Source organism: Paramacrobiotus metropolitanus, unplaced genomic scaffold (genome assembly GCF_019649055.1).
Source record: "Paramacrobiotus metropolitanus isolate TYO unplaced genomic scaffold, Prichtersi_v1.0 Parri_scaffold0000012, whole genome shotgun sequence".
Classification (NCBI taxonomy): domain Eukaryota; kingdom Metazoa; phylum Tardigrada; class Eutardigrada; order Parachela; family Macrobiotidae; genus Paramacrobiotus; species Paramacrobiotus metropolitanus.
This window is the reverse complement of record NW_026570232.1, coordinates 1215926-1235744: the sequence shown is the minus strand read 5'-3', so window position 1 is coordinate 1235744 and position 19819 is coordinate 1215926. Positions and strand designations below refer to the sequence as shown.

Here is a 19819-nt window from a genome sequence, read left to right as displayed (position 1 = left end):
ATTTTCGACTGTCACACGTTGCGTTCGATTTTTTAAATAATCAGAAATCAAATGCACGATTTGACTGGGAAGATACATCTGAATTAACGCATCGTTAATGGATTCATGAGACAGCTTATCAAAAGCCTTTGAGCAGTCCAAAAACACGGCGTCTACAGCAGTGCCGTTACTGATAAAATCATTCACAAATTTTACGAAAAGAAAAAGCTGTAGTTCGGTTGACCTTTTGTGCCGGTAAGCGAATTGGTGATCGAAAAGCATATGGTTTCTGCTCAAGTGTTCACGAATCAACTGATCAAGACAACGTTCAAAAATTTTGGATACAGGATTTAGCATTGAAACTGGTCGATAACTGTCGGGCAATCTGTGATCTGCTGAGATTTTCGGTATCGGAGTTATAAAAGAATGCTTCCATCTCGATGGAAATACCCCTTCATTGATAGCGGCATTAAAAACTAATTTAAGCGGCTTAGTGATAGACAAAGCAGCAATTTTTAAAAGTTTATTAGTTATTTCAAATTTACCGCTCGATGTTGTAACGGATATTTTTGCAAGCTGTTCAAAAATTAATAATTCAGAAATTTCCCAATTATCATTGTTGTCACAGGTCAGATCAAGGCTGCTGCCAGCACAGTGGCCATCACACATAGGGTGGGTCTCACATTCAAAGCGAATCTAGTTGCGATACAGCAACTCCACCTCGCGAGGTGGCTTCGCGTACCGTATCTGTAGGCGTGGCCACTGCAAACAACCACCTCGTGCGGTTGAGCAACCGTACCATAACGAGATTCGCTTTGAATATGAGACCCACCCATAGACTGAGAGTTACGATACACTGTGTTAAGTACGGCTGCTTTCTCACGATCGGTAGTTACGGATGTGCCATCGGCCACCTTGAGGGGTGGCATGCCGATTCGATCATTGGTTGATTTCATATACCGCCAGAACTTCGATGGATTATTTCGAAAAGCTGTGGATATATTTGAAAGCTTTTGTTTTCCAAACTTCCGCACAAAGGTGTCACATTTTTTTGAAATATTTTTCCATTTAAATTTAAAATAACTTGATCTAAATTGCCGGTACAAACGGAAAGCACGATCTCGAGAATTGATTATCTTCTTGATATTTTTGGGATATTGTACCGATCCTTTACGCAATTTAACATTTTCATAAACGAAAAAAGTTTTAAATTCATAAACGAAAAAAATTGTTAAATTGCGTAAAGGATCGGATATTGTACCGATCCTTTACGCAATTTAACATTTACATAAACGAAAAAAGTTTTCGCTGTGTCGAGAAAAACATCTTCAAATTTATCCGCACGTTTGTTAGCGTTTAGGCAGCCAAGCAGATTAACCCAATCTACAGCGTTCAGCACAGCTAGGAACTGGTCAACTTTACTTTTTTCAATTTTCCACCGCTTTTTTATCCGAAATTTTCTGCGATATTTCTTTAATTTCAAAGAAAATTCAAAACCGATGTGATCATTTTTAGTAGAAGGCGGACAGATTGGAACTGCCGGTTCAAAAAGTGAATTTGCGCTTAACAAACACAGATCGAGGCAGTTCATTTCTCTCGTAGGAAAATCAATTATCTGTCTTAACCCAAATTCTTCAACGGCGTGTAGCAACTCACGGCTTGCTGGCTTAATTGCAGTTTTATCTGACCAGTTTATGTCAGGCCGATTGAAATCTCCCATGATTATGCATTTTGTTAACAAATGAGGGGAGAAACGAGAACGCAGATGTTCAATTAGCGCAGGGATTGCATGAATACTTTTATCGGGTGGTGCGTAAAATGCAATAAAAATTCGATCAAGAGACAGAGACTGTACACAAAGAATCTCAAGTAAGGGAGTTTCCAGCTCAGGCCTGGGAATCGCGCGTAATGTGTTACGAATGACAATAGCCACACCGCCACGACCATCAGACCTGGCTTTTCGAAATACGTTGAAATTATCTAGGTCAGCGAAATCGGAATCTGTCATGAAAGGCCTGTCGTATGTCTCCGTAAGAACGGTCACATCACTGACTGAAGAGAACAATTTAACTTCTGTGGCCACAAATGTGGCTTGCACACGAGAGCGTCCACGAACGATAAACTATAAAGCTGGACACAATAAACCCGTTAGAAGTGGAGTTACACCGGCTTACGCCTTTCTTGAGCGTCGGTTACTTTTTTTCCCAGGTAACAATTGTTCTTCTCAGTAACAACTCTTTCCCATCTGCTATTTGGTAACAGTGCCTTTTATTTGCATAATCAATAGCATGATAATCAATAGCTGTTCTATTTCTATTTCTCACCATTATTTTGCAATTTACCTACGAACCTAATCTTCATCTATTTCTTTGACTATCCCCGCTGGGCAATGGATGACTGTTGGGCATCTACCGAAATTACTTGAGGGGAACACTTTGTGTGAACCTCAGGTATCCGGGTAGGTCGTTTCTTCAGTGGCAAACACCGATTTTTCGACGAACTTGGGTCTGGTTCCTCGCATTGTTTTGTAGCCACCGAAATATTCTACGATGTCATCTGCTCTGTTTACGTGTTCGGGATGCGGAAAAGAGCTGCGAAGATGGGGGACGCATAGACCCGTCTGTCCAAGAAGCCTGAGCAGGGACCTCGAACTTGTGCCAGTTAATCCCTCATCGGCTCCTGGCGCTCCTCCTGCTCATAGTACTACCTCTGCTCCTCTTTTCCCCGACCCGCAAGCTGGCACGCCAATCTCCGCCGTGGTAGCGTCCTGGACTAAGCGGAGAATTATGCGAAGGATACCAAAAGCAGCCAGGCCATCTGTTGCTGTACTGCTGACAAAGTTGATGCGACGTGCTACCACGGAAAACTCCTCGTCTTCATGGCTGCGCCTGCTGTCAGCACCATCTGCAGTACTGTCTCTCCCTGCTGATTCGAAAAAAGCCCGTAAAATTTCCCTGACTACTCACATCAAGAATCGTGTCGCTTAGTTTGAAGAGGGAAAACTGGAGGACTCAGAAACGACCACGAAACCTAAATCTCGACGCGCTACGCTCGACGAAGACCTGGCTCGGCGAGTTGGCATACAGATTGACGATTTTAATATTAGTGGCGCTGTACGCACACTTTTTTCGTCTGATTCCGTAGCGGAAATAACCTCTGAAGTTGTTGAAGCAATGCAGAGCAAACATCCCGAGTCCCCTATTCCAGATTTGCCCGAAGACCCAAATGGTTCGTTTGTCCCACTCACCCCAGATGAGGTCTTCAGATCACTGGAATCCATGCCGAAGGGTAGCGCCGGAGGACCAGACGGGTTGCGTCCTCAGCACCTTCTGGATTTACTCGGCGGGAGGGCAGATGATACGTCAAAAGAATTGTGCGATGCAATCACGGACCTGCTAAACCACATTTTGACTGGCAATATCCCTGAAGACATTAGGCCTGTCCTTTGCGGCGCTCGTCTCATCGCACTCCGGAAAAAGGATGGCGGCTTACGTCCAATCGCAGTTGGCAATACCTACAGGAGACTTGCCGCTAAACTGGTCGACTCACGAATCCGTCCGATTACTACACCTATCTTCCATCCTCATCAACTAGGCTGCGGCACAAAGAAAGGCGTAGAAGGTGTCATCCATGCGTCAAGGGACTTTCTTTTACGCTACAGCGACGAAGTAAAAGTGCTGCTGAAAATCGACTTTGCAAACGCCTTCAACTCTGTGTCGCGTGAGAAAATTCTGAAGATTGCCGCTGATATCATACCGGATTATTATCCGTTCGTAAAGCTGTGCTATGGCTACCACTCTTCACTGTTCCTTGGCGATATAATTATTTCTTCGCAGTCCGGCGTACAGCAAGGAGATCCGCTAGGGCCAATTTTGTTTTGTCTGGTTGTACAATATATCGTGGACATGCTAATCACGCAACTAAACGCGTGGTTCATGGATGACGGGACACTAGGAGGCCGCCCACAAGAAGTGCTTTGCAATTTTGAGCTCCTCATTGCGGAAGCGGAAAAAATCGGTTTGTCTGTGAACCTTTCAAAATGTGAACTTTTTATCTGCGGTGGATCAGATGTTCAACGGGAATCCACAGCTGCTATTTTCCAGACGAAATTCCCCAGTTTGTCGGTGGTGTCTAAAGAGAAGCTGAGCCTCCTGGGATCACCTCTGTTGCCGACCGGAGTAGCACCTGTGATTAAAAAAAGAGTGGAGGAAGTGAAGAACATGTGTGAACGACTAGTGCTAATCCCGAAACACCAAGCACTATTTTTGTTGAAAAACTGCCTTGGTGTTCCAAAAATCGTCCACTTACTTCGCACCTCTCTGGCGTGGCAGTTTTCGGATGAATTATACACCCTGGACCAAACTTTCCGCGCCGCTGTGGAGAAGATCACCAACGTCAGAATGGATCATCCAACGTGGTTGCAGACATCGTTACCAGTTCGACTGGGTGGTTTAGGGATTCGACGCACCGAGGAGCTAGCTCCCTCCGCCTACTTGGCATCGGCTTCCTCTGTGCGCTCGCTTATCTCTAAATTATGCCCTTTTCTACCACCGACCGACACAACTTCCGCAACTTTGGCTTGGAAGTTGCTTACCGGCTTGAATGATGTGCCAGCTGAACCCCTCCACGGCATCCAAAAAGCCTGGGACACTCCTGCGTCCTTGCGTGCACTTTCTGACCTTTCAGCACTCCGTGTCTCTGCCACAGAAGTCGCACACTTGAAGGCGGTGTCAACACCAGAATCGGGTTATTGGATTCACGCATTGCCGGCTGCTTGCCTAGGTAATCTGCTGGAAAATATCGATTTTCAGACCAGCGTCGCTCTACGTTTAGGTGCTCCTATTGTAACTCCCCATGAATGTAAATGCGGCGAATGGGTAGACGAGTTCGGGAGACATGGACTGCGGTGCAAACGATCAGCCGGACGACTACCCAGACATGATGGCATCAGCAAGGAGTTCGCTCGCGCGTTAACGACGGGTGGTTTCCCTGCCAGAGTGGAGCCGAAAGGATTGGCCTTAGTAGGTAACAAAAGACCGGATGTAGTTACGCTTGTCCCTGGGAACGTGGTAAACCACTCGCAATAGACGTAACCTGTGTGGACACTCTGGCAACTTCATATCTCGACCGTACAGCCGTCAATGTCGGTGCCGCAGCGCAACTAGCCGAAGCAAAAAAGCTCGCAAAACATGCGTGGCTTCAGCCAAGGTACAATTTTGTTGCCGCTGCCTTTGAAACATACGGACCTTTGGGCGACGGAGCTAAGATGCTGGTCGATAAAACCGGACAGCTCATCGCGACCACTACCGGGCAACCACGCGCGAAAGAATTTTTCCGGCAGCGGATCTCCATACAGATTCAAAGAGGAAACGCTATGTGCGTTATGGGCACAATACCGGATCAGGAGAAGTTAGAGGAAATTTTCTTGTTATAGCATGTGAAAACTGCATTTCTTTTTTGTCTGTGTTTGTATTATTTGATTTTTGAAGGATATTGAAAATTTCTATAAATGAGTGAAGAAAGCATGATAAATACATTTCGAACTGAAATTTAACTTCTTCGCGTTTGCTTTTTACGCTTCTAACATTACAGCATCGCACACGGATATTTTCAACAGGAGCCGGATGTTTCGGCTGTCGAAGAGACACAGTCTGTTGGTTAACCGGATCTGACAAAATCTTATTATTAAAAACAGCGGTTTTCTCAGTTAAGTTAGTTTCCAAAATTTCAACGTCGTCTACCGGTTTTTTGTAACGTTTTGGTTGTAAAAATACCGCGAATTTTTGAAAACAGTACAATATGGGCGATCGTATGCTGAATGGTAGTTGGCCGGCATGTAAACATTGCTGTCACTGCAAAGCGGGCACACAAATACAAAATCATCATTTTCCGTACAGTCTGTAGACAAATGGCCTTTAGCGCAGTAAGCACAGCGGGGTGATTTGTCACACTTCGTCGAAGTGTGGCCATAAACGCAACACGTGGAACACTGTGGGATGTATACATGATCCTCTACGGGACAACGTCACCACTGAATCATTAAAAAGCGGTGGTCAGTCAACATATTGCGAACAGCCTGACTGACTTCCAAAACAACTGCACATGTGGAAACTTATTCGCGCCGACTGGTTAAACGGATGACAATTTTAATTTCTGAGTTGGGTGGAAGGATGTTTTTGGCCTTTATTTCATTTAGAAGGTCATCATTTGACAGTGTTTTCGGGACTCGGCGAACAATAACCCTTGACATTTTAGGCTTAATAGGGACGACTTCGTAGCCTAATGTTTCTGCATGGTTTTGTAAAACTGACTTACCATTTTCGGCACTGTCGGCATTTTTGAACTGAAGTAGGACACGCTTACCACTGATGGGACGGATGTCAGTCACGTTGAGATTCGCAGCGCCAGCAGGGATGGCTGTGTTAAGGGCGTTTGATAGTTTGGACAATTCATTCGGTGTTGCACGGGATTGGTGGGGTGGCAGGGACGCTTTATTTTTCGGCTGGAGTATTACTGCAGGCAGGGGTTCTTTGGCGATTGCAGCATAGGATTTTTGTGGCACGGGATTGTTGGTGGGCAGCCATTTCTCTTTGTCGCAATGGCCGATGATCAGGGTGCCGGTATCTTCGTGATTCCTGCGAGTTAGCTGTATCACACGTTCTTTTTCATGGCCGAGCTCGGTTTCCGTCATCAGGGCATTTTCGTAGAGGCGGATGTGGTGATCTTTTAATAAGGAAGGGATTTGCTCCAGTGCGTCCTTGTGTTTGGTGAGAACAGCATGGAGTTTGGTTTTCTTGGATGGTGGGTTGGCATACACTTCCTGAACAATTTCCGATAATTTGTTAACCAAATCAACAAACTGTAGGCCAGATAGGTCATCCTCAAAATCGTCGCCATCATCCGATTCGGGCATTTTCGACATGCAAAGAGCGACCGAGTGTAAAGGTCACTGCTGTGTATATGGAGTATTCTATGCCAGATGTACGGCTAGAGTGCACAATCGAGTAGGCTAAAGGCTGCAGAGAGCAAGTTCTAGATTTATTGAGCAGTCTGCAAGCTGTCCAAGCGAGGAAAAAAGGTTGTTTTAAAGTGAATTTCATTTAAGCATGAATTATATGTTTTGTTTATTGTTTAACTTTGTTTGGTCATTCTGATTAGTGTCCCGGTCCTTCAGGAGTACAGGGATGTGAAGTATCATTTGAAGTTACAGAAGAAGAATATTATCAGGAACAATAGAACCTTGACTGAATCGTTATCAAATAAACAGTAAATACTATAATCATTATAATATACATATCATCTTAAATTTAAAGTACTGTTTTAGTCCACTTTAACTACCGTAGCAGCATGCTAATTTTCCACAGCAGCTACATATATAGCGTCTTTCGCCGGGTTTTTTTCCGGGCTCTCAGTATCCATAAGTTATAACTACATATAACCTCCCACACATATATATTTAACTAGGGAAAAGTAGCCTTTCATTGTATAACCTTGCTTCACAAATTTTTGCAATAATTTTATAAATTATTAATTATAGTAAGTAATTTTCTACAGCAACAAGTTCATAAGTTTTCAGTAACAACAATTTTGTACGTTCCACGTACTGATGCAGTCCGGCAGTTACTGTACGTAAATTCGCACTGACTACCGCCATATGTGGCGACCGACTGAAAATATTTCATCATTCTCCACCAACCGGCCTACCACAAACAGTACACTCGCACAGATTCTCGCTGAATGCTACGGCAGCAGTCGGCGACGCAGTTTCAAAAATTATCATCCAGAGTTCTTCAGGGTTCGCGAGGTATATCTGCGGATTTTGATTGTCTGGACAGCTCCCTTGTCATCTTTTTGTGAGAAAATGGCCGTAAGTCAATTTTGGATTTTACGTATTAAAGAATGCTCACCGGGAATCACTGTTTATCGTACTCGTACCGATTGCAGGTTGAGAAGAAGGAGAAAGCGGATCCCGAGAAACATCCCATGCGCGAACTGCGCATTCAGAAACTCTGCATTAATATCTGTGTGGGTGAATCTGGTGACAGGTTGACTCGTGCCGCCAAAGTGCTGGAGCAGCTCACCGGCCAGACCCCAGTTTTCTCAAAAGGTAAGAAGAAGCGAACATGGCTGCAGTCTTCGTTTGGGGACTTGAAGACGTTTGGGTTCGTCGGAAATTTGAGGGTTCTGAATTACGTTTAACGTAGCTCTGCGAGTTATCCAAATATACAGCAATTGGTTTCATTAGCATTGTAATTCTGCAGCGAGATTTACGGTTCGATCGTTTGGCATTCGACGTAACGAAAAGATCGCCGTGCATGTGACAGTACGTGGTCCCAAAGCGGAGGAAATCTTGGATAAAGGTTTAAAGGTACGCAATGCGCAGTAGATTTATTTCACATGAAAAAATAAGCTATTAAGTCTATTCTTTTTGTTTTGTCGCCTATTTTTTCAAAATGAGTGTTGAAAGTTTCTAAAAAGTTACAGTTTGTCCTACTCAGACTGTTTTGAGAAGTTATAATGTTGAACAGATGGAAAATGCGTCTTCGTTACGAGTTTCCCTGTTTCTCCTGTCTTTTTGGTGTGAAGTAGCTACAGGGTATTTTGGATATTCGCGCTCTTGAAATTGAAACGAATACGATAATTATGGTTTCGCATTATTTGCATTTCAGGTGCGAGAATACGAACTTCGCGAAGGATGCTTCTCAGAAACCGGAAACTTCGGTTTCGGTATCCAAGAACACATTGATCTTGGAATCAAATATGATCCGAACATTGGTATCTACGGTATGGATTTTTACGTGGTATTGGGACGACCTGGTTATTCCATTGTTGATCGACGACGACGAACGGGCATAATCGGACGGAAACACCGCGTCACCCGCAAAGAAAGCATGAAGTGGTTCCAACAAAAGGTAAACATTTACAGAGGAAGACTTTTTATGTTTCCGAGAACGTCTTTAGCGCGTTGTGGAGACTTATTGTGACAGCTACTAGTAAATTGATTATAAACTTTTGTTTCTACTGTTCGAGAAATCTTTGATTGCTATACATGCGTTTATCCATGAGAAAGTATTGAAATAATTATCAGTTTATTTTGGGATCAAAAGCTTGAGTTTTCATGGGAACGATTATTTTGCTTTTTCGTTTAGCCTGTTTATGAACAGTCGTGTATAGCGAAATACTGTAATGCTTGGCGGCCTATTTTTGAAATTGATTGTTCTCGTATTTTCCTCGTGCACTGACCGTGGGTGCAACAAAATGATGAATCATGTATGAATTTTGTGTTCAGTTCTTGCAGCTTACGTCTTCTTTTGTGTTTTGCAGTATGAAGGTATAATCCTGCCAGGAAAAGGAGAAAAGAAACATTAAAAAGCTTTTTTGTGTTATTTTCTGTCTTTTTCCTCGGATGAAAATTGGGAAGGAACCTGTAGGATCACGTGAAATGCCACCTATTCGAAATAAAATTGAACATCATGGGTTTGACGACTATTTGGCGGATACGTAAATGAAATTATTAAGTACTTTGGTCGCAAAAGTGACCAAAGTACAGCCTGTACTGTAGAACAGTATTGTTTGGTCACTTCGGTAGATAATTGATCATTATGGTTAAGTACATACGACTGTACGAGTATGCATTCTGCGGTACAAAGGTCTAAAGTTTACTGAAGACAACAGTTTCAGACTTCGTTGTACAAATACCGAAATACGTATTACTTTAGGATCAAAATTTTTAACGACGTAGCGCAACTACATATCTTGTACGATGGGATGACGAGCTGGTTTATTATTCTTAATGCTGGCAGTTTCTGCGTAGTATGTTTGCGAGTACTAATATGGTGTACTTCGTTTATTATCGCCGTAATATGGTGTACTTCGCCTTTAGAGAGACTTTTAGGCAGTTAGCAATGCAATTTTTTTATATTTTGAATGTGGACAGAATTTTTGTGTTTATCGCTTCAGATTCATGAAAAATGAAAATGTTCTCGAATCGCGTCGCGTCTTAGTGCACATAATAAGCAGACAACACCAAGCAAAGGCCATAATCCTGTGCCGTTGCACTACAATTCTTTCTTGCGACCATTCAGTGCACTATGCTGAAATGGAGCGCTTATGGACAATTGTAAAGGATGTGTTGTCATAATCTTCAAGATTCAATTAAGGGAGCTCCATTTCAATCTCAATCCCCAGTTCGGTATATATTTCTCTCCCTAGTTAGGACTGTTTTACGCCGGCACAAAAAAATGGGCTGGGCTTTAAAAAATTTGAATGAGACGTGGGGTTGCGCTGGTAAGAGCCCCGCGCAGCTATAGAGCGGCTTAAAGCCAGCCGCCTGCATGCGTACATAGGCTAATACGTGACTACACAGCAGCCTAAGCCCAGCGTCAATCTAAACTCCATTTGTTCCAATTGAGATGGTCCATTTCCGTGATTGTTTTGGGCCAGACTTAATACAATAGTCAGCGGCGCAAACTCTTAACCCGTCATCCGATCACATCTTCATAACCACACACTCCTCTCATCCCGGCATATATATATGTATTCCGCGACCGCGGATAATCAAATATATATCGCATATATGTACCGCAGTTTGTTTGGCGGCATGCCGATGCGTATTATTCCATCGCCTCCACGGGGACCAGACTCGCTGATTGTTCTCTCCCGCCGGCTGAGCGCAGCAACGCCCAGGCGGGCTGCCTGAATGGTGCAGTGCAGCACCCGGATGCCGGCACCCCAGCGGCGCTCTTTTAACCTTAACCGATCGGAAACTGGATGCCCCAGCAAATTTGCTGATCCCACCGACTCTCCCGTGCCGAGTTTTTCTGATCCCGGGACGTTGTTGGCTATAGCGCCAGCGTCGCGGCGTCGTCAAAGCGGGAATTTATTTGGCATTTAATCGGCTTTGCCCATTTCCTCGAGACTCCGTGGCCCCGGCGCGCGGGTATAATGTAATCGGCTTCGGTTGCTGATAGCTGCCCGCGCAGACTATTATATAGACATCGTTTGTGGCTGGTAACGCGGTTTCCATTCCATTTGCCCACCCTGGCAATATATTATATCGCATCACGGTGCCGAAGGAAGCCATCCATATTATACGCAGTCCATATCCGGTCGAGCTGATCAGTGCGCCGCGCGACTCGGTTCATATATACGCGCAGCAGTGATCGGCGGCACAGTACAGATATTTTGTATATATACGGCCCAATATCGTGCGCATTATGTGTCAGTTGGGCCAGTGTTATACGGCAGCTGTGTAAAGCCTCGCTCGCTGATACGGAAGTGTCAGTCATATCGCAATGCAACCCCGGCTTCCCGGTTCTTGTACCACATTAGTCGGCTTCCCTGATTTTCCGGGATCAGCATGACATTTAAATTAATCTACTGTTGGCCATAATTGGCAGTGGTGTGTTTGTTGTTCTCTGTGTGATCCGCGATTTATTTGGTGGTTTAACTTTCCTGCCCCGATACCACGGTTATCTCCCGTGAACCTGATCCGGCAATTAACAATGGTAAGTCGTAATCAGCGTAATGCTACTCCACGCCGGATGATAATAATTGTACAGAGAGTCGTAGTTTGGAATTAGGATGATTAGCCGAAAACGGGCCGGGCTGGCCGTTTGGGCAGTGTGTGCGGAGAATAACAACAGGCTGGTCACGGAAGTTGATGTTATAATGTGGCGGACGTGCCGGCTGCTCGGGGATTCTTTTATGCCTACGTGCAGCTGCACGCCTCACCGCGTTTCGACTTTTTATGCGTCCCCTACCCATGCAAATGCTATGCATACACTAGTTATCCTTTTGTAGAAAGTTGTTACACTTATGTAATATGCAATATGGCCATTCAGTGTGTTTGTTCTATTGTCAGTATGGATTCGTCAATCGTGCCATTGAGCTACTGGTGCTGAGGAATTTCGGAGCGGATACGTGGGAGGATATCAAGTAAGGTTTCCCTGCCGGTTTATTTATAAAATACGCGTCACACATACATTTTTTCAGTTAGAAAAATATATAAATGAAATGCGTATGAACTTACAATCAGCTTAAGTTTTTGATTATTTTATGTATCTCTCAGTGTCTGTGACGGCTGCTACGTACGGGAAAAATTTAATGCTATTCAAATGCGCACCGCGCCGCAGACAGCACAACTTACAACAATTTGCAGGCTCATGATGTCCATTAAGTTGGCTCATAAAACGTGATCTGCATGCGGACCGCTTGGTTTTTTAATGGGTTTTTACGACGTGACGAACAACTGATATCGATGTTGACATACCGATGACATGTTTTATCGCATTGCAAATTTCTGCTTAAACTCACTTGAACGCACTCGTAAGTGCGTACTACAAAAATGTCGGAAAGAAATTAATTTACTTAACACAACGTAGCACTTGTAAATCTAGCCTATACCGCAAAATTAAACTTTGACGCTGTTGGTTTTTAAATATCAAAACTTTTCTGTGCGCTCGTTTTGTTGTTCAGATTCCAGCGCCCTGACGTACGCCCAGGTAATGCATAGTGCCAGTTGCGCATATACTTCCTATTAAATGAAAAATTAATGAGAAAATCCGACCTTGTGATTACCAATGTGGGCACCAAAGCGAACTGCATCGCGCTTGATTGCGCTGCAGTCTGCATTTGAATGGGCATTAAAAATATACACTGGTGTATACGTATACGCAGTTTTACATAACGCGAAAGGTGATAATTTGATTGATCAAGTAGCTGACCGAGGTTGTGTGTATGGTTCACCTGGTGGGTGACAGTGTAGTTTCCGGTGAGCAGGGATAATTAATTGGGCAAACAGGGATTGGGCAGCTGAATAGGCTAATAGAGAGTCCATACGGAAGAAAGACTGCATTCAAACCACAGTAGCTGGTATTCATACATATTCATCAGCTGTTTTCTTCCCGTGCAGGCCCGGCACACAGAGATATACGAGTACAGTATTAGCGCATTGTATCGGCTTGTTTCCGCTTCTCTTCTTCCGTTATGACGTTCTGCCTATTAAAAGCAGTCGATTAGTCCGCAGTACATGGCCACGTGCTGTGCGGGATCAGGGCCCAGCTGATTACTTGCAGCTTAATGACAAATACGGAGCTCGATCATAATTTGAAATTCTATATAGCAGTACAATATTAATTTTAGCACTACCGGTAATTGCGTTATACCACGTCATCAATATTCGTGTAAAATTTTGCGTGCAAAATGGATAAAGTATTATGGCTGACTGAAAAACACTTCTTTGACCTTTGAAAAAGGGTAGCTACCATATGAACAGAATTATTTCAGGTTACTCATTATTGTACTTAAAAATTTTAAAATACTAATATTTTTGAAGACTGATATACAAATTGTTGGGGGGGGGGGGGTAAAGTGAATATCATAAATAAACGTGGAACCAAACCATGCCCCCGGCGGTGCGTGACCTTTACAATTAGGACATCACCGTAACAGCGATAACCAGCGAAAATTTATTATTGATTACAGAACTAGATTAAATCTTTCTGTTTGCAGTTAATTACTCCCATAGTTTTATACAAAATGCGACAAAATTGAGCGTATACGCGATAATAAATTATACAGTCATAGAGAACGGTACTCATGGTCAGGTAAAAGCATAACAAACTGTTATAGGTAATACCGTAATCCTGAAAAAAACCACTCTTGCGACAAGTGTAGGGAGACGTTTGGCCTTTAAGTTCTGATAATCCAATGGAAAATATAAATTGTGTACAAACGGCTTATATACTTACCAGTTAGCCGCTTTATATGATTTGATGAGTATCAGCCTTGAAGAGTTTGCGAATTTGTTGAAAGAGAAAAAAGATTGTGATCAGCATTATCTGGACGCCACAGCAGCGGGCGTGAGTGTGTGTGGTACTTTGGTACTCGTCTACGTTGTCGATGTAGAGTACATTAGTGTATCCGGAAACGTCGGCGGGATGGTTTAATGGTTTGGGTCTTAAGATGATCCTGTCCCGCGGGAATCATCGATACTCATATGCTACACTGCACTGTATTATATGCACGTGCCGTATTTACAATTTTCGCCAAGAAACCGAAATTTGATTTAGCCGTGGTTTTGTATTGAACGCGTGCGGCTGTCGTATTATGCAACCGCTGTGATATTGTTTGTACATACATTATGAACGCGTCTTTGCAGTGTGCGGCCGATACGAGACATCTTCTAAATCCGGTTGCGCAATCACCCACCATTTTACTGTATGATCGCCGGGTTACAGCGCGTTGTCAATTTGATAGGGTATCCAGTCAGCCTCGTTATCGTGGACGGATTGTAGCGTAGATCTAGACATTCTTGATGGGGATTATGGCCTGCAGCTGTTGACACTCTGCACCATGGGCGCATGTCCCTCCAGTACAACAATCTCGGGCACATGTATGCAAACACACTCGGCTTTTTTCCTGGCATTCAATCCCCCACAAAATGCACGCTATCACGGATTGCTTTCAAATTAAAATGCCACACACTGGCAAAAAACATCTCCATGCGCCCGGCCGCCGCTGCCATGTGCCGGGCTGCGGGCGATGGGTGCATATGCGCTCCGGCGTACGCAACTAACTGCGTGGGTGGTTCCACAGACTTAATGATACGGTGGGATCTTTTTTGCCTACTCTATGTCCATTTTATAATTTCAGATGTCTTAGAAATTCTACAGAACACATTGAATTAACACACGATTAGATACTCTAGGTCTGATTTGGATTAAGTGAAAGCTTGCTGTTATTTTAGCAGTGCTCGTTGTTTGTACCTTGTATACTTACGTGTTTTTTGAACAATTACTTTTTATTGCTGTATTATTTATTAAATGTTTATATTAAAATCATAATTTCATGAACCCGAGCGACTTAACTGCACATCAGCGTGTACAGCTGTAGCTGATAATTCATGCGTACTTTATTCTGGAAAATTACGAAATGTCTGTTACTTAAATTTCTAGTACTATGTACTTTTTGTCAACACAATGCATACTTTGACAACTGTGCTACCGGTATGTTCCGGTATGCAAAATCATGTGGTATACCGTACTTGTATGTGCAACCGCGTTGCTAAAAACCGATCAGCTGCAAAAAGTTGATAGTACCAGAAAAGGCGAGAGGTTATTCTTTAATCTTTACTAAGGGACTGGAAGATAATATAAAGAAACACGAGCGAAAGAGCGCGCGGTACAACATTTCAATCACGTCCAGCGTGATTCGATCCCACTTGAAAGGTTTGAGCATCCCGCGTCAGCGGATGTCACAGGCGCGTGCACACCCACGAAATGAATCTAATTGCTGGTTAAACGGCGGAATCGCGTTACGGCCATGCCGGCGCCCATAGTGAATACGTAATGCGGTCAGCGGCGTGGTCGACAACCTCACATGAAAACTGCATGTAACGGGCGGTGCAAGTGTTTCTGTTCTGGAACGTTTACCCACTGGATGTGGCAATCCCGGCCATGCGGTGTTGAATAATATCCATTTGTCCAGAGTGAAGAAGGCGCTGTAGTGGGCGCCACTACAGCGGCCACAGTGAGGAGGTGTCAGAGAGCGACTGCCCGCCGGAAGTGCCGGCATATCTCGGGGATTATTGCAAATTATGGAGCGCATCCCTTGTTTGCACATTTTCACTCTAGTACCCTTGAAAGCTTTGAAACCCGTGAAAAATGATGGGATGCTGAAGAGGCTCTATTCGGGCGACCACGCGATCGACCAGCCACGCGGCCACAGATCGGCCATCCATGCTCGAGAGGAGAGCGCTCCTGCCACTTGTGCCTGCATGGGCACATTTGGGTGTAATGATTTTTTTATCTGTACAGTAGCTGCGCGGCTATTCAATTCCCTTTTCTTTTCCCATTTTCTTCTCTGATCAAGCAAGCGCGTTGCAGCTGGTGACTGCCTAGCAGCGCGGTCATGTGCGACTAGTGAGATGCAGCTGCGTTCCACTACTTCCGCTCCTCATCACTTGCTGAGCGGGAGACAGAGCATAAGAGGAAGGGAGTCAACCGATTCCCTAGCAGTGTAGGCGTGGGAAGAAATTACGCCAGCGCCCCGGCAACTGACTGGCTGCAACAAGATATTAAATGCGTCCTTGCACTATGTGTATGACTACTGGCTATTGGCGGCGTCGATCGGCGAATGCGCCATTAGGCGATACCACATGCCGTTGCAGGCTTTCCGGTATTTGTGCCGTTTGGTCTTCGGGCCGGAATACCGGCTACTGGAAACTGCATTACCACCCGCAGCCATATGTATTCTGACTGTTTAAATTGAAGAAGAAAAAGCATTTCTTTACATTTACTCCGAGATCGTTTTACCACTGTGACGTTTCAGTTGATTCGTAACATTCGCTTTTTGTATGCATTCAGCTACACTATTAGTGTGTTAATTTTTTAATGATCTGACTTCCGACGAAACCAAATCAACCGCGGTAAAAAACTACAATTAAGTTCAAAAAATTTAGGACAGAAAGCTACATGAAGTTATAATATTATATTTTATGTTATAGATACGTTGCATACATTAGTGCGTAAGTTACACAGATACGATACAGATACGATACATATGCGTAGATACGAAACAAACAGATATAATTATTATTATTTTATAATTTATTACCGATAAATGTAATGTATAGACATACAGCATTATACCGTATCGAACCGAATACCATGTAAAATACATACTATGGTGTACCACGTGTATTGTAGTGTATTGTACAGGTACTCGTGGCATAGACACTCTATCTCAAAGCTATAATTACGTACAACACAACATAATTATATAGATGTAAGAACATTCGAATCATTGGGATATTTAATATATTAAACTGCTTGATGCTAGCGTGTTGGTTTACAATTATAGAAAAGAAGCGGGTGTGAGCATTGACGGAAATTTTCTAACACGATGCGTGTACGACGACGAAATGACGTTCCGCTTGGTGACCGCAGCGGAAAAGATCCTCAGTAATGTCCCTCTCTCTTTGTACTGTAAACGCGTGACATTTACTGGGTAGTTAGGAATACGGTTATTGCAGATGTACCTGTACCCAAAATTCTGGAGCTCTTCGGTGCATTCTTCTACGACTTCTGCCTGGAGTCCGGCTACGATAAAATCCTGGGCGTGTTGGGCTCCACCCCCACGGCCTTCCTGGAGAATCTGGACGCGCTACATGACCACCTGGCGTCCATCTACCCGGGCATGCGGGCCCCGTCCTTCCGCTGCACCAAACGCGACTACCGCTCCGTCATCCTACACTACTACTCTGAGCGCGAGGGCCTCGAGCCCATCGTCATCGGCATCGTCAAGACCGTGGCCAGTCGTCTCCATGGCAAGGAGATCGACATTCGCGTGTACATGGACAAGAACAGCCATCCCGACTGCGACCACTCCCAGTTCTTAATTGAGGAACGCGACGCCAATAAGGACCAAATCCAGGACACGCTGGAGCGCAGCAGTACCGTCTTCACCAACGAGCCCAAGATCGCGCCGCACACCTTCGCCCAGCTCTTCCCCTTCCATGTGATATTCGACCGCGGTCTGGTCATCCGCGGTATGGGCACAGCCTTTGCGCGACTCCTCCCGGACAGCCTCCACCGGCCGTTGGACAGCATCTTCGACATGCTCCGTCCCCACATGCCCTTCGACTTCAAGACCATCGTGTCACACATCAACACCGTCTTCGTCCTGCAGACCCTGGCGTCCGTGGCCAAATTGCGGAAATTGTATATAAAGCTCAAAGGTCAGATGATCTTCCTGCCGGAGCATGACTGGGTGCTGTTTATCTGCTCGCCCAGTCTGACCAATCTGGTCGAGTTGGATAAGGCCCATACGCACCTAACGGATATTCCGCTGCACGATGCCACCCGCGATCTGGTGCTGATGTCCGAACATTTCGAGACGGAGTACCGGTTGGCGCGCGATATGGAGATCCTGACCGATCAGCTACAGCAGATGTATCGCGATCTCGAGGATGAGAAGAAGAAGACGGATAAGTTGGTGTACTCTATATTGCCGGCCAGTGTGGCCATTGAGTTGCGGCATAACCGGCCGGTGGCGGCTAAGCGCTACGAAGAGGTCACGGTGCTGTTCTGCGGAGTGACGAGTTTTGCGCAGTTTTGTGTCGACCAGAAAAATGATCCAATGAAGATCGTGGACTACCTGAACACCATTTATTCCAAATTTGATGCACTCACTGATCCGAAACTCAATCCACACGTTTATAAGGTAATTAATTTGTATAAGTGTACTGAGTTTACCAAGTTAATTCCTAACACAGCTGTACCTGCAAAGGTCATACAGACATATTAGCATAGCTCTTGAGGCATTACGATTGTACATTAAATACATACCAGATTAACACACATGTAAAGACTCGAAAGAAATTTGTCTTGTGGAATTTGGGAAATTTCCAGTGGACTGCATGGTTGTAAAACAGGATTAAGCGACGTGCCAAACACCCATTAAGAGTGAATTAGGATCATTGCGGCGATTGATTTGTAGGTAGAGACCGTTAATGACAAGTACATGGCGGTCAGCGGACTGCCGGAGGAGAACAAGTGTCATGCACGATGGATCGCCAAGTTGTCACTGGAGATGATGGATATCTCCACACAGCTCCGGGAAGACGGTCTCCCCGTCACGGTACGTATATATGCGTTAACGCGGTGCGGGTTTACAAGGGCACCGGCACGCCCGACGCACCTAATTAACGAGCCATTTGTCTGTCACGATGGGAGTGTGGATCACACGCAATACAACTTGACACGCTAATCACGACTAACGATTGGCGTGGGTGCGCACAGTAGTGCGGCTGGTCATTAAGCGACTGGCAAATATACTGGAGGGATACCGTCATTAGCGACATATTTTTTGTATACATTCAGATTACGATTGGACTTCATAGTGGGGAGTTGGTAACGGGTGTTATTGGGCAACGAATGCCGCGATATTGTCTCTTTGGAAACACAGTGAATTTGGCCAGCCGGACGGAATCGACCGGCTCCAAAGGTCACATTAATATATCCGAGACGGCCTTTCGGTAAGACAGAATGATAAAATATAAGACCATGCGCTGTTAATATTATGGTTGTTTTTGTCTTTAAAGGTACTTACAAGATGAGAATAATTTCGATCCTTCCTTCTGCTTCGAGGAACGCGGCCATATCGCCATGAAAGGCAAAGCCGAGCCCATGGAAGTGTTCGTGTTGCGCAAAGAGGTGCCCAATGCCCGTACGGCATTCTTATTCCATCCGTTACTGAAAATCACTGCTGTATGACATTCGCTTAAATTAGACGAACGTGATATTAAATTTTGGTTCCAGTCTTCCCTGTTTGAACGAGTTTTGTATGCTACTTCTTAATGCAGTTATATTTGACCGTTTTGCATCCATGAATTAACTTTTATGTATCTACTTCTACAGTATATAGAAACTATTCCAACTTATTTTATGACAGCATGTTTATGTGTCGAAAAATCTACTGGAGCAATAAAAGTTGGCTACTGTATGTAAATTAGCGTGCACTTTTGCGCGGAAAGTGTGGATTTGCGATTGCAAATGTACTCGAACTATGAACAGAACTACGCCAGCACAAAATCAGGTGCACAACCACATAAGTGCAGAAATACTCCAAATTATCTAACATATAGTGTAATTTTCGTTAATATTTTAATAATAATAATGGTAAATAATATGAATCTAATCTCTCAATATGTATACAACGAGCTTCGCTCAATGATACCAATCAAATGAATATGATGAGTAAATAATATCATTATGTCATCAGTCTTTAGAGAATTACGGTTACGTGGCGAAAAAATTCAGCGTACTCGCATATTGCT

The 19819-nt window shown here is 44.3% G+C and overlaps 3 protein-coding genes across 3 annotated transcripts; all 3 read left to right on the top strand.

Annotated features, from left to right (window-relative positions):
- Positions 1-3884: 3884 nt before the first annotated feature.
- Positions 3885-5066, top strand: LOC129584100 (uncharacterized). Its single transcript, XM_055476204.1, has one exon. It carries the CDS (start codon positions 3885-3887, stop codon positions 5064-5066), a length of 1182 nt encoding a protein of 393 aa, XP_055332179.1.
- A 2626-nt stretch (positions 5067-7692) lies between these two features.
- LOC129583935 (60S ribosomal protein L11-like) lies at positions 7693-9456 on the top strand. The gene is made up of 5 exons (XM_055475987.1): positions 7693-7846; positions 7924-8086; positions 8241-8347; positions 8649-8891; positions 9304-9456. Exons 1-5 carry the CDS (start codon positions 7841-7843, stop codon positions 9346-9348), a joined length of 564 nt encoding a protein of 187 aa, XP_055331962.1. The 5' UTR covers positions 7693-7840; the 3' UTR covers positions 9349-9456.
- Positions 9457-10380: 924 nt separating this feature from the next.
- Positions 10381-19477, top strand: LOC129583863 (guanylate cyclase soluble subunit beta-1-like). Its single transcript, XM_055475864.1, has 7 exons — positions 10381-11486; positions 11843-11916; positions 16843-16943; positions 17015-18204; positions 18481-18621; positions 18864-19018; positions 19085-19477. The coding sequence occupies exons 1-7, from the start codon at positions 11484-11486 to the stop codon at positions 19254-19256; spliced, it is 1836 nt and encodes a 611-aa protein (XP_055331839.1). The 5' UTR covers positions 10381-11483; the 3' UTR covers positions 19257-19477.
- Positions 19478-19819: the final 342 nt, after the last annotated feature.

Coding starts and splice junctions, on each gene's coding strand:
- LOC129584100 (XM_055476204.1), top strand. CDS start 3,885: ATGCTAATCACGCAACTAAACGCGTGGTTCATGGATGACGGGACACTA.
- LOC129583935 (XM_055475987.1), top strand. Junction 8,348..8,648: donor TCTTGGATAAAGGTTTAAAG/GTACGCAATGCG, acceptor TTTGCATTTCAG/GTGCGAGAATACGAACTTCG. Junction 8,892..9,303: donor TGAAGTGGTTCCAACAAAAG/GTAAACATTTAC, acceptor TGTGTTTTGCAG/TATGAAGGTATAATCCTGCC.
- LOC129583863 (XM_055475864.1), top strand. Junction 11,917..16,842: donor GATACGTGGGAGGATATCAA/GTAAGGTTTCCC, acceptor TTACAATTATAG/AAAAGAAGCGGGTGTGAGCA. Junction 16,944..17,014: donor CGCAGCGGAAAAGATCCTCA/GTAATGTCCCTC, acceptor CGGTTATTGCAG/ATGTACCTGTACCCAAAATT.